This window comes from Phaseolus vulgaris, chromosome 4 (genome assembly GCF_000499845.2).
Source record: "Phaseolus vulgaris cultivar G19833 chromosome 4, P. vulgaris v2.0, whole genome shotgun sequence".
Taxonomy (NCBI): Eukaryota; Viridiplantae; Streptophyta; class Magnoliopsida; order Fabales; family Fabaceae; genus Phaseolus; species Phaseolus vulgaris.
In genome coordinates this window covers 2,938,459-2,952,190 of record NC_023756.2, presented here as the reverse complement: position 1 = coordinate 2,952,190, position 13,732 = coordinate 2,938,459, and the positions used below count along the sequence as shown (strand labels likewise).

The following is a 13,732-nucleotide window of genomic DNA, read 5'->3' as shown; positions in this document are numbered from 1 at the left end:
ACAATTTCTCTTTAGCACAAATATAAAACAAAAATATAATTATAAATGTCCAAGAGACATAAAAATGAACAAGTATTCGTTTTTCCCAATTTTCTATCTGACGCCAAGTTCTGCTACATTACAAAGATTTTTTAAGAGTGGTTTCTTTTAAGAGGGGAAAATTAATTTAAGAGTTAATTTTATAATTTTATAATAGAATTGAGAATTAAATGTTTTACTGTTGTAATGCATAAATTGAATAAAATACAAAAACAAATTAGAAGTTTTAGAGCAATATTATTATGATTAGAACCTATAATATGAAAATTGCACGTAATGGTTGAAATTAGCATTTTCCCTCTGTTCTGCACTCTCTTGTAGCTGCAACGCAAACTCCAGCATCCAAACCACAAGGTGGATGATCCAAAATATAATATTATAAAGAATAAAAGAGAAAATTATACACAATTGAAGACAACTTTCAATTTTAGATTATAATGACAGTTAAACGGATGCTCCAAATCAAGTATGAATATGCAATGAAAAGGTAAGCTTAATATAACATTCTATTAATGCAAAAAGTTGAAGGTATAACTATGTTACAAGTCCTACATCGGTGGGTCAAAAACCCAAGGGACTGTCATTTTATCACAATATATTAGGAAATTGGGTCTAAAACAGAGACCACTAATTTAATTAGCATGGGACCTAACCAACGCACTTCGGTAAACCAACAGAGCACAAAAATCTTGAACTCACTCACAAGTCATCAAGCCATTTCAAAGAGCAAAAACTTGTGCCAATCTACGGAGCATGTGAGTAGATGCCATCACGGGTAAGAAATATAAGGAACACGGGTTACATTACCTTGCATGCCATGTCATGGGTAACACAGGTTACATTAGCTTCCATGCCATGCCATGACAACACGCATCTATGGAATTAACTGACAGAGTAGACAGCCTTAAGCACTGTCAGATTCATTTCCAGAGTCAATATTCATGGGTTGGGGATTCTTGTAGCCACTGATTTCATCCTTGTAACGTTTTTTATCTTCACGTGCTTTTGCCTCGTATGGTTCCTTCTCTTCCACTGTGCATTCAATAGATAAACAATATACAGTTAAGGGGATTTAGTCCCTAAATAAAAAAAAGCTCAGATCAGGAATGACACTCGCTGGAACTGCAAGAAATGAACGAAACCCATACCTGACATCTTTTTCCATTTCTCTCCAAGTACTCTTCCCACATCCGTAAATGAAATTCCAGGATTACTTTTCTTTAGATTCTGCAAAAAATAAAATGCTTTCAGGAAATATTATGGAAAGATAACTAAACTTGTATAAACCACCCCCTTTACTAGACACCATTTCAGGTAAATTTTGTAATTTCTAACAATCAAAATAGCAATTGAAAATTATGCTAAGGTCATACTTGGCTACACTGACTTCGGTTCAGACACATTGGAACAATACCAGCACCACCTATTAAGGCTCACTTGCATTAATTGCAGGTTTTGCTGGATGATCTCAACAATGTCAATAACCAGGCACTGTGAAGATTTTTCTTTCTTTACCCAACCTGAGAAACTTCGATACTCTCCCCCAAAATTTCAAGTACATCAAAATTAAGTACACGGATCTACTCAAATTGCCACCGTGATATACTTAAACCCAAATTCAAAACTATGACAGAATAGAACACACCTCTCTTTCCAATTTAGAAAAGAACATGAAACCGGACATTGCCCTCTTGGGTGCATTTGGGTCCTTTTTCTTCTTCTGTTTTTTCTTCTTTCCATCCTCATCATCTTTTGATCTCTTTTTTGAAGTAGATGCCTTAGAAGGCAGGTCCTTCTTTGGTTCCTTTTTGGCAGGCTTCTGAAAATTGGTCACCATTAAGGTGTCAGAGGCACCATAGATTAAGAGTAGAGAATTATCACAGAAAACAAAGGCAAACAAAAACCACTTGCCTCTTTCTCATCACCACTATCACTACCATCAGAATCATCTGCCCCAGAATCATCAGTAGGAGAACCTTCATCATCCTTGTCGGCAACAAAATCGGAATCCTGTAGACATTTACCCCCATTTAATGTTTATATAGAAACAAGACTGGGAAAATCCTGTCAAGCTAAGCCCGACCATAACAAAATGGAGCAATTTGCATAGAGTCAAGCCTGAATATATATGTACAAAAGCAGAAGCACAGAACAAATGCACACAAACTCTATACAAGCAAAATAGAAAACACAACAAACTAAAATTGATAGAAACTTAAAAATAGGAGAAAGGTCAATTGCATGCTTAGGGATGTAAATTCAATAATTAAAAAAAAAACTGAAACATATGCCTGGAGTTTGTTTAAGTTTCCATGCTCAACCATTTTCAGATGTCAGTCACCATAAATTAATGTTGTCGCCTTGTTTATAAAAAACTAGAACACAAATTTACTAAATGCTAGTCATGAACTAAAAATAAATGAAAATTATATAAAATATCTGTTTGATCACCTCCTCATCACTTTCACCACCACCAGCTTCATTTTTAATACGTTCAAGATGTGGATCAACAGCATCATCGTCATCATTCTCAAGAACCTTCTTAATACCAACAATGGGTTGGGCATCTCCTAAATTCATAATTTTCAAGCCCTTTGAACTGCATGTGCAAGCCAAAACAATTGTTTAAATAACAATAAGTTGTATGTAAAATTAGGCAATGCGAATGGGATAACATTTACCTGATAAATTCGTACAGATTGTGGTACTCATTTCTCTGAATATTACGGAATAGATGCTCTTGTTCAGATTTTAGTCTGATAAGAAGGTCAAAATAATGCATATTGGATCCACCAGCAGCATGCCTCTCAAACTCCACATAGTCAATCTAATGGGAAAGATCAACACAATTAAAACCTCCATTTTGCAGATATCATTTGCAACATGAACCAGTAGTTGACATTTGATCATGTCAGTGCTATCAGATTTTACCTCTTCATGAAGAATAAGAGTGGGAGGTTTAGGTAGAAAGAAGAAGCTCTTCTCAAGGGGATACAGAATTCCATCTTCAGCTTTCAAAGATGATTTCACTGCATAACCATCTTGACAACTCCTAAATTTTCCAGGCTTAGTCACTTTGGCACCTGACAAGCCACGTAATATTGTGGTGAACACTTCATGAATAAGTCCCTGATTATTGAATTGAAAAGGAAATAAGTCAGCTAAAATCAAGCATCACTCAATCATCTAAAATATGCAAGATGCTCTTCTTTCATTTCCCAAAAATTCCTTCAATAGTGGCATCTCAGGAGTTGTATAGACGTATGAATCAATTATTAACAGTTTAAGAAAAATACCTTATAAGACAGCTCCAATTTATCCTTATACTTTGAGTTATAAAGATCTTCAGTTATTGCCAATTCACTTTGAACAACATAATCAGTTTCGAACTACACGGAAATGAGCAAAACAATGTTAGAAGCATGTAAAATACACATCTCAACTTGGCAAACCAAAAACCATTGAGCAATTTACCTGCATCACAATATGAGGATACAAAGTTTGTCCCTTCCGAATAGGGGGGTCAAGGCTAATGATAACAAAGGTATGTGGTTGATTAGACTACAGATACATGATGAGAAATTGTCAGTAAACTTAAAAAGGTCCAAAGAAGCCAGATTTAAAGACATGTCTGGATAATGGCATTATTCATTCTTAATAACTTATATGAAAACAAATACCAAAAGACTAGGAAATGAACCTTAGGAAGTAAAAATAGGCGAACCACACTGCTATACTGAATTTTGAAATCATTAGCTTGTCCCTGAAGCCGCAAGAATGACATGTGTAACTCAACACTGTATCGTCCCCTGCATTAAAGTACAAATTTCTATTAATGGATACTAATGTGAATAAATTTATTGTAAGTATACAAATATTATCAGTACAAAATACAACCATGCCAAAAATGCTTGTATAATATTTTTCTGTGCATTTAAATACATTACCTTGGTGTAAGGATTGCAATACCCTCAAATGTAACAACAGCATCTTCACCTCCAGCACCAACATCAGCCATAGACATAATTTTGTCACGGAAAACCTGATATTATTAAATGTCAGTTAACCTAGAAGTTATCATAACATGGGATCTTTTATATCCGTGAACAACTCACCTGAGCAGGAGGACGATTTTCATCACCAACAAACTGGGTGTTGGAATTTGGTATATGGAAACTTATCTCCATCAATGAATCTTTCTGAGATCACAACATAAACTATATTAGACCATAAATAATTCAGAATCAAATTGAACCTAATAACTATAGTCTTCAATACTGTAAAAGCTCAAACATGAATGAGAACAATTTTCTTGCAAAAAGGCTTCCAGTTTGACAAAACTCTATGAATTTGCTTAAACATACAAAATTATATAAGTGCATGAAAGTAGAAATATACCTCATTAGCTCCTGTTGTATCATCCACGTGAAACTCCAAGATCACATCATTCTTCCCTTGAAGCTGTGTTTGAGAGACATCTGCTAAAGACACTTCAAAAGCTTGCTTTGAACCAACCATAAAAGCCAGCATATTCCCTGAAATGGAAATAGAAACATAAGAACATCCACTACTCTACTAATTAGCATAACTACAAAAGAAGTCAAGTCAAATTATTCAAACAATATTTAATTGCAAAAGAAAACAAGAATGAGATAAAGCTCCTCCTTGAGAAGTCAACCACCACCCCCACCTTCCAAACACATACACTCATACACATACATAAATAAAACCATTTCCTTCTCTTAACGACTATTTTTCACTTAAAAAATTGCACTTAATGTGATTACCAGGTGGAAGTAGGGTTGCATGAATAAATTTGACACTTAAGAACACCAAAATGAATATAAGCAACAGCAAATTGGGGAGGGAAAAAAGCAGCAGCACGTAATAAGTTCACAGCCTTCATTGATTATGGAAATCGTTAGGAGCTATACAAGAAAAACCAATACTCTCCAAGAACAAACTGGATGATATCAACTGAATTTCTTTCAAATTAACCCTTTGCTAGAGATATTACATACCATTTCCTCCTAGTGATATCAAATTAAATTCTTTCCCGAAACACTAAAATTATAGTAACTAAGAATTACAAAGACTGATGTTTGTTGTGTACATGACACATCATGTGCAGAAGGTCAGTTATAAATTACAACACAGAAGTCAGTTCATGTAATATTATTAGTAAGACACTAACCATTTAGATCAACTTCTCCCCAATTACGCCCGCTAACAGAAAGCTGTTTCTCCTCAACTGATATTCCACAGGTGTTTTGAAAAAAATTGGTCAAACTTGCAACATCCTGCAAAATATTATAAAATAACAATATAAGAAATTCAGATCCAACATTTGATAGAAATTCAAGTCCAAATGCTCAATATTTAGATCTTCAAAAGTGTTAATAAGAGGATTAAAATACAAGAAAAGCAAACTAGAAGTTTGAATTCTTTTTTCAATGGCTACTGTACGAAAATGCACATTTGAAGAGGCAGAGAGAGTAACCTGGTCACGAAATCCTGTGAACTTGTAGTACAATCCATCTTTGATTTGAACCCCAAGTTGGTTAGTTCTTGGAACCTTCATCCATGTCACCCCCACTATGTCAGATTTATCAACTTCAATTAATTTACCACCACCCTGTCTCTTCCATATAATTCCTCCGGAATATATCCTTATCTGTCCTGAATTCTGCAACCCAATTACCGAAAAGAAGTGTTATACATCTCAATTACTAATTTCAGTCTCATTCACTGAAAAAATTTAGTTCTTCAACTCTAATTATTATTAATTTTTCATTGAAATAACAACGAAACTGGTAAAAACTAGACATGGGACGGGTAGCTCAACTCTGAGTAGGGTATATGCCCAGCATATTCAGTTCATTCCTAAAGATGCTAAATAAACAGCACAAACCACCCAATATAACCACTTACTGGTAGAAAAGTACAAAATTTTGAATGAAAATAACTTTTCACTTGCTTGGTACAACTAGAAAGATAACCCAAAAGAAAACCTTTTTTTAGATTGCCAATTTTCTACCAAAGGATTTTGAAAAAAAGGTGCATAACAGCTATTTGGAGCGTCAAGGTTTTGGGGTCTCCACAACTGCCATTATCACCCACGACCGCAATTGCCACTAAATAAACCATGTTTGTCAGTAATTTCCCACAACACCAAGAACCGCACCGCAACACGATATCAAAAACTACAACAATATTTGCCCTAAATTTCCCACAATACAGGAACAAAGATAAAACAGCAACCACAAATGCAATTTAAAACCTTGTTTTCTACTGTTCCAGTTTTCATCTTCTCAGCAAAAGCAACACTTCAGTAGGGGTTTTAACAGCGAAACAAAAACCACTAATTCACAAACATAACATCCTAGTCACTACTAAAGCAACAAGTAAATTTTCAACACATTTCTAAAGCAAATACATGATCTCCTACAGCAAAACTAAGGCAACAGTAATAACAATAATTAGGGTTTAAAACAGAAGAAAAGAAAACGCAGAACAAAACCCTAAGTTCTCTAACCACTAGACAGCACCACAAATCTCACTAACAAAACAATGTTAAGTGAAATCGAGAGGTTGAAAGCAAAGGCACGATTGAACAAAGCAAAACTAAAACCCTAGGGTTTGGGAAAGAATAAAGAAACGAAAGTTAGAGAGAAGAAGAAAAATAGTTTGAGAGAGATTACGGTGCCGCCGCGGCCTCCCAGGGTGATGTTGTTGAAGAGATGGCCGTCGGCCATGGCTGACACGAACGGAGAAGAGTGAGAGTGCAGAAAAGAACGAATAAGGGTGTGTTTGATGTTGCATACACAACACGTGGTTTTCGTCTTTCAAATATGTTTGGAACCAAACGCTGTTATAAAAAGAAACGCAGATGAATTTTCTGAGCTAAGTAAAGAAAGAAAGGAATAAAGTGGGCCAAACAAAAGTGGTGGCAAACCCACAAAAACAAGACAAAGAAGAGTTTTTTGGAAATTGCTTCTTACACTCCCATCATATGTAGCACAGACACTCTGATACGGACACTGATACGACACGAACATGGATACGGCACGGATACGGATACATATAATCTCTAACATATAAGACACAGGGACACGAATCTATATATTATATAATTATGAATTATATAAATTGACAATAAAGATTTATGTACACAAGTATATTTCAGTTTTTTGTAGTAGAAAGATATTTTTCATGGTTAGTTCAAAAGGTTTTGTTTCTTATTTTTATAATTATACTAAAAATGCATAACATAAGTTTGAGTTTTTAGAAAATTAATGTGTTTTTTCTTTTTAAAATTGTTAGAATTGTGCTAGAATTATCAGAAATCCAACAAATACTTTTTAAATTAAACTCACTGATACTTGTTCTACAAGTGCCTTTCGAGTATCTTCTATCTGATACGTGTATCCGACACGGACATAACATTTAAGAGGAGTATCTAAACCTATAGCTCCCAACATTTCTTTTCGCTCCAAAATATTATGTTTATGAAGCTCTTAGATCACTTTTTCCTCGCTAATAAATTTTTACAAAAAAAATTATAATTGTTAATAATTTTTTCCTTTCATTTTTCATCAATTTTTTTAAAATTGTGTTCTTACTATTAACTGATATCCACTAAATGAAGAGTTATTTATAAAGTGACACATTAAAGGTTTTATAGAACTTATATCTTTTTTCTTTTAGTCCCAACAAATTTATAAATTGTCCTTTTTTGTTGTAGAAATATCTCAATTCAGTATTTCATTTAATTTTTATTTTTGTTAAGGTATTATAGTTTATCGATATTTTTGTCATTAAATCATCGTATTAGTGATGAATATATTTTTCTCTATGATTACTTTGCTCTTCTAAAATTATTTTTTTTCCAAACAAATAACTAATTAATTAATATGAGGATTTGAACTTTGTTTCTTCTAATCTTGTATATTTGAAGCCAATGGCTGATATTTTGTTGCACTCCCATAATTTATTGTTGTACCTCCACAATTTCTTCCTGCACCTCAAATATTAAAAAAAAAAATATTCATTCTAAATTATACCATCCAAAATACATTTTTTTTGCATTTTAATTTGGAAAATATAAAATAAATATTTGCATTCTTGAATTAACAATTTAAAATACAAAATTTATTATACGTTGTCCAATAGATTTGTATTCCAAATTATATAACTTAGATTTAGATTTCACATTTTAGAATTTAAAAAAATATAAAAAAAAATATTAAAAAAAATTAAGTATTTTTATTTTTAAAATATTAGAGATGGAGGAAGAAACTCGTGATATTTATTAGAGGTGATAACTTGAAAGCAGGTTACACAGAATTTAAATAAACAGTTTTACTATTTATTTATATTAGAGTATGGAGTGAGGTTGGATTCACTCCAAATAAACTTATCATTTAATCCACTAAAATAATTAAATTAGGTTACTTTATTTTTTTTATCTAATTCAACTCAATCTATTTTTTAAGGTCAATTAAATCATGACGTATAATTTTTTAATTTATAATATCTAAATAATTTTATTCATAATTTAAGTCACATCTTTCATAAAGATTTTATTTTTTTTCTTGTATGGTTAAAATTTACCTCTCATCCTTGCTAAATGTAACTAGTTTAGATTATTACACATGTTCCATCAAATTCATAAATGTAAATATATTCTTTTAGGCGTAAAGTCATTCTTTTAAATGTAAAGAGGTGAGAATGGGGTCTGTGATTATTAAAAAAAAATTAATGTTTCATTTATATAAAAAGTCGTAAAGTGAAGACCTTTTATTTATTAATTATTGGATCTAGTATACAATGATAATAGTAGGTGAAATAAGCACATTATTTAAACTATTGGATATATGAAAATTTATTATTTTGTTGGTAATTAAATACATGTGAATTACTTGACTAAATTGTGTACAAACTACAAGTATTTTCATGGTAGATAATGCACAACATTTAAATTTTGAACTTAATATTATTAATTAAATTAAAATAGTTTTATATCAATTGATTCACTTGGGATAACTTAATTCAATTATTTATGGCTTGTATGATCTCTTACAATACTTTTAAAATGAATATTCAATTATTTATTGGCCACTTACAATAAGAAATATCTTTGTATTACGCAATTAAAGTTAAAAACGTGAGAATTTTTCAATTTTAAAATTTTTTAATTCATTAAATTTTAATTGCTTTAATTTCAAATAGAATAAGATTATTTAAAAATTTATTGAATTTTATTTATTTTTAATTTACATAAAGTATTTTAATTAATAATAAATATAAAAATTACTACTTTAATATGTGGATATAGATAAAAAAAATAACTTCTTCCAACTTCAACATAAACAATTTTGTTGATGTCCATTGAAAAATAGTTTTCACCTATATTCATTGAGAAAACCAACAATAATTGAAAAAACCCTCTTCAACAACAACAGAAGAATAACTTCTAACATACATTAAGAAATAAATAATCTTAATAATATAATTAAAAAAAAATCATATTTACATTAACTATACTTTTTTTTAATTTTATCAGGAAAAAATAATTCCATTAGCACAAATGAAAAATTATAACTTACATCTATCAAAAACACTTCAAAACCTGATTAGCATTGGAGTAGAAGTAATACTGATCTACATTTTGATCAATATTTCTAAAAAACAACTCTAACCAATAATAATTGAAAATAAAATTTATTGAAATTAACTAAAAATATATATATTTTACATTATCCACAATATATTGTTTATATTAACAAAAAAATATCCTAACTAACATAATATAAAAAAAAACACTCTTTTATATATACAATTGAAAGAACAAATATGAAAAGAAACTACACACAATTGAAAGAGAAGAAAGCATAAAGAATTTTTTTTAAAAAAATACTTTTTAAACAAAATTGAAATGATCCCATTTTAAGTTTTCAAAATACTTTTATAAATTCTTAAAATTTTATTCTTCATCCACACATCATATCTTATCATAAAATATTTCACATTCTTTAAAGATATAAATTACCCTCTCAAGAAACAAAGGGAGGTGAAATCAATGTGCAATGAAAATAGAAAATATAGAGAAGTACAATTTTAAACATTCATTTTACAACTTACAAGATAGAACTCAAGAAGAACACATCTTTTGGAAAGTAATTCTTAGATAACATATCCTCCAACAATATAATTGACAAACAGCTTGACATCAAAACTATCCTCCACACAAGTATCAAAGGAAAAAACTGCACATCAGTACTTCAGATGTAAAAATAGGCACTGGCTATGAACCATGCAATATAGAAAGAGGAAAGGATGCAGACATTCTAAGTTCAAACAAAAAAAAGAGACACATACTATGTTATTTACAACTCCAATGAAGCTTAATTTGTGTGTGAAGCACTAGCCTGAAGAAGACCATCCCGGATCTGCACGGCGATGTCCCTGACGGCGCCAGGGCCGTGTGGTATGAACACCGACGATGACTTCGAAGATGCCCCTATCTCTTTCATGGTGTCAAAGTATTGAGTCACCAGCACCATGTCCATGACATCTTTAGCTGATGTTCCGGGCACGTTCTCGGAGAAGGCAAGCACACTGTCCCTCAGTCCATCTACAATGGCCTGACGTTGGCGAGCTATACCAAGTCCTGATAGATACTTGGATTCTGCTTCTCCCTCTGCTTTCTTGATCTGCAGAATTTTTTCTGCTTCAGCCTTCTCATTTGCAGCCAACCTTAATCTAGCAGCTGTGGATAATAAGACAGTGAAAAGGATGAGGATATAATCATGTATGCATGCTGTAAGGTACAGAAGTTTGTAAGAATGCAGTTCTGCAATTTGCAATTCCTAATTCATTCTATCAGAGAATCTGTAACTTTTTGTGTTCTGCCTCAAAACATAGGTCACATTGCTTATAGCTACCAAACAAACCATATTGCAGAAATGCTTATACACAGTCAGTTCCATCCAAAAACCAAGGCAAGAACTCAGAAACAGTATGCATAACATCTGTATGTAATCTTATGCAAGGTAAGAGTAATTTGATACAGGAAATTGCAACATATATAGCAGTTTTTTCTTTAGGAACTAGAACATGTTACCTGCATTAATCTCGTTCATTGCTCTCTTGACATTAACATCGGGCTCAATATCAACAATGAGGGTCTGGACTATCTCATATCCATAAGTTGACATTGCCTATGAACATCAAGGTTGAATAAACTTGTTAATAAGGGTGATTACGAATTACGACCTTGAATGATCTGCAAATGAATATTTTAAAAAGTGAGAAAACTAAGCAATGTAGGAAAGAATGATTACCTTCTCAAGCTCCTCCTCTACAGACTTTGCTATATCATTCTTCTGCTCAAAGACAGAATCCAACTCCAATTTTGGTACACTGGCCCTGATAACTGAAGAAATGCAAAATATTAGCAGTGTTAAAGAAGTTAGCCGCGCTATGACACAACATCCAAAAGGTATACTGCTTCATAAACACAACCATCAATGATCGAAGTAGATTAACCCCTTTGAATGCAACATATAAATGGAATTTCAAATAGAAAAGTCATCCTTCATACCATCAAAAACATATGATTGGATCTGCTCCCTTGTGTTGGTAAGCCTATAGAATGCATCAGATGCCTTATCAGCAACAGCTCGGTATTGCACAGACGCAACCACAGTGACAAAGACGTTATCCTAACAGGTTAATGAAAGTCAAACTCTAATAACAGATCACAATAAATCACATAGAAATATCGGAACAATTTTTGCAAAATCATTTCCAAATCCTAGTAAAACAAAATATTGATAGCATAAATTGATGAAGAGGAATACAAGTGCAGTGTAACATAGGGAAAAAAGATAAGAGCATTCAAAGTTCAATCTCAATTCTCAATTTATTTATAAATTGCATAGATCAATGAAAACCAGTAACAAAATGTTTTCCCTGGAACTCTTATATGAAGTTATTAGAAATACACAGATAAATTTTGTTGGAAAATTGTTATTTATGTCAATTAAGTATAAATTGTCATTGTTATGTACCGACCAATTTCATGATAGTGAACAAAATAACCAGAAGCTATATTAACAAAACAATGAACAGCACCATGAAACAACGTTGGTGAAGGAAAGGAAGCAGCAGATACCTTGGTTTTCGTCTCACATCGAACATCAAGCTGTTGCACACGCAGTGACAAACCACCAGCGATCTGATAACCAAGACACCAAGGAAGGCAATGACATCCAGGTTCTAGAACATCAGAAAATTTTCCAAAATGCTCCTTGATGGCCACATTTGACTGATCAACTTGATAGCAACCGAATGCTTGACCCATCCTTCAATTCTGCAATAGAAGAACACTACTCAACAAAATACACCAAACATAATGAAATTCAGCATTTTGCTTCTACCAATCTGTTTTAATTTTCTGAACTCATCACATCACAGTTTACCAAGAACGTGATAAAGTAAAATCTGAAAATACGCTTAACCACAGATATAGTGCATGGAGGAAGTTCAAAATTTCATAAATATGATTGTAAAGAAACAGTGGGTAAAAAGTCAACAAAAACCACTCTCAGCCAAAAGAAATACTCAATAAGCAATTTCAAACCAGAGTAGAATAAAAGTGAACAATATTTAAGTCCAACACTACAGTAAAATATTAGTTTATCCAATATACCTGAATTTTTGAAGGGGGGACAAAATCAAAAGACAAAAGACAAACGAAACACAACAGAATAAAATTCAACTACAAATCCAAAAACAAAAACTCAGTTTTCAACTTTTCATAAATCCTCATTTGGATTGGAACTCCACATCCTTTGTTTTCCTAAGAATCGCGAGGAGAAGAGCAACAAAATTCCAGAAAAACAAACACATAACCCTAAAGGTGAGAAACAGTGAAACATGAATTATCAATCAAATACTAGGATCCCAGAAACCTAAAAGTTCCCATACCAAAGCTGTAAGGAAAATTCCAAAAAAAGATGCAATTTTGAGCTGATCCCAGAAAGCAAACACAAACCCCTTTGACAAAAAAGTTTAAAAGAACACAATTCAAAATTATAAGGAGTGAATCACGCACAAGAAAATTCAAAGACCAAAAACTGTTTCGTTTTCTCATCATCCAAAAACAAAGAGAAAAAATTCACCTTTCAGGCTGAGAAACTCACGAATGTATAATAAATCCACAGCAAGTAGATGCAAAGTGCAAAGCACACAGCTCAATGCACACTTTATATAATATACATCTTTTTATAATTTTTTAAGAAAAGAGAAATATATTATTGAAAAAACTAAATATTAATATTTCTCCAATATGAAAAGAGAAACAATTTTGAAAAGGAAAATAATTATATTTTAATAATACAAAATTAAGTAGAGAACAAATATTAAAATAATAAAAGTTTATCTATTTTTGAATTAAAGATAAACAAGAATATTTTGAAGATACAGTGGGATAATCCATTATTGTAAGATTATAATAACTGGTTTGCTGTTTGAATTCTTAAAGGGACAAGGTTGTCTTGTCAAAGTGACAAAAGCCATAGATTTATTCTAGGTTGTAAATATCTCCTTCCACTTGTCTCTTTATCCATTATCCATTATATTAAACTTTTGTGCATGGAACTTCTTGTTATTTTGGCTGAATTTTGGT

General features: G+C 32.0%; 2 protein-coding genes across 4 annotated transcripts; both read right to left on the bottom strand.

Moving 5' to 3' along the window:
• Positions 1-527: 527 nt before the first annotated feature.
• Positions 528-6,984, bottom strand: LOC137836872 (FACT complex subunit SSRP1). Its single transcript, XM_068645647.1, has 16 exons — positions 6,741-6,984; positions 5,540-5,725; positions 5,234-5,339; positions 4,438-4,574; positions 4,155-4,238; positions 3,987-4,081; positions 3,740-3,848; positions 3,514-3,600; positions 3,336-3,428; positions 2,971-3,168; positions 2,721-2,866; positions 2,491-2,638; positions 1,951-2,049; positions 1,685-1,858; positions 1,188-1,266; positions 528-1,071 (listed from the first exon to the last, which is right to left on the bottom strand). Exons 1-16 carry the CDS (start codon positions 6,792-6,794, stop codon positions 944-946), a joined length of 1,923 nt encoding a protein of 640 aa, XP_068501748.1. The 5' UTR covers positions 6,795-6,984; the 3' UTR covers positions 528-943.
• Positions 6,985-10,208: 3,224 nt separating this feature from the next.
• LOC137836871 (hypersensitive-induced response protein-like protein 2) lies at positions 10,209-13,634 on the bottom strand. Of its 3 annotated transcripts, none has more exons than XM_068645643.1 (6): positions 13,227-13,634; positions 12,218-12,415; positions 11,645-11,765; positions 11,385-11,476; positions 11,165-11,261; positions 10,209-10,810 (listed from the first exon to the last, which is right to left on the bottom strand). In XM_068645643.1, exons 2-6 carry the CDS (start codon positions 12,404-12,406, stop codon positions 10,446-10,448), a joined length of 864 nt encoding a protein of 287 aa, XP_068501744.1. In that variant the 5' UTR covers positions 12,407-12,415; positions 13,227-13,634; the 3' UTR covers positions 10,209-10,445. The 3 variants fall into 3 exon arrangements, with proteins under 3 accessions (XP_068501744.1, XP_068501747.1, XP_068501746.1); XM_068645646.1 differs by having other exon boundaries at positions 13,033-13,233; XM_068645645.1 differs by having other exon boundaries at positions 13,160-13,228.
• Positions 13,635-13,732: the final 98 nt, after the last annotated feature.

Excerpts from the sequence above, each read along its gene's own strand:
- LOC137836872 (XM_068645647.1), bottom strand. The coding sequence starts at position 6,794 with ATGGCCGACGGCCATCTCTTCAACAACATCACCCTGGGAGGCCGCGGC. Across the intron at positions 4,239-4,437 it reads ATACAACAGGAGCTAATGAG|AAAGATTCATTGATGGAGAT; the intron begins GTATATTTCTAC and ends TTGTGATCTCAG. Across the intron at positions 1,267-1,684 it reads TTTCTAAATTGGAAAGAGAG|AATCTAAAGAAAAGTAATCC; the intron begins GTGTGTTCTATT and ends TATTTTTTGCAG.
- LOC137836871 (XM_068645643.1), bottom strand. The coding sequence starts at position 12,406 with ATGGGTCAAGCATTCGGTTGCTATCAAGTTGATCAGTCAAATGTGGCC. Across the intron at positions 11,766-12,217 it reads GATGTGAGACGAAAACCAAG|GATAACGTCTTTGTCACTGT; the intron begins GTATCTGCTGCT and ends TTAACCTGTTAG. Across the intron at positions 11,262-11,384 it reads TAGAGGAGGAGCTTGAGAAG|GCAATGTCAACTTATGGATA; the intron begins GTAATCATTCTT and ends TGATGTTCATAG.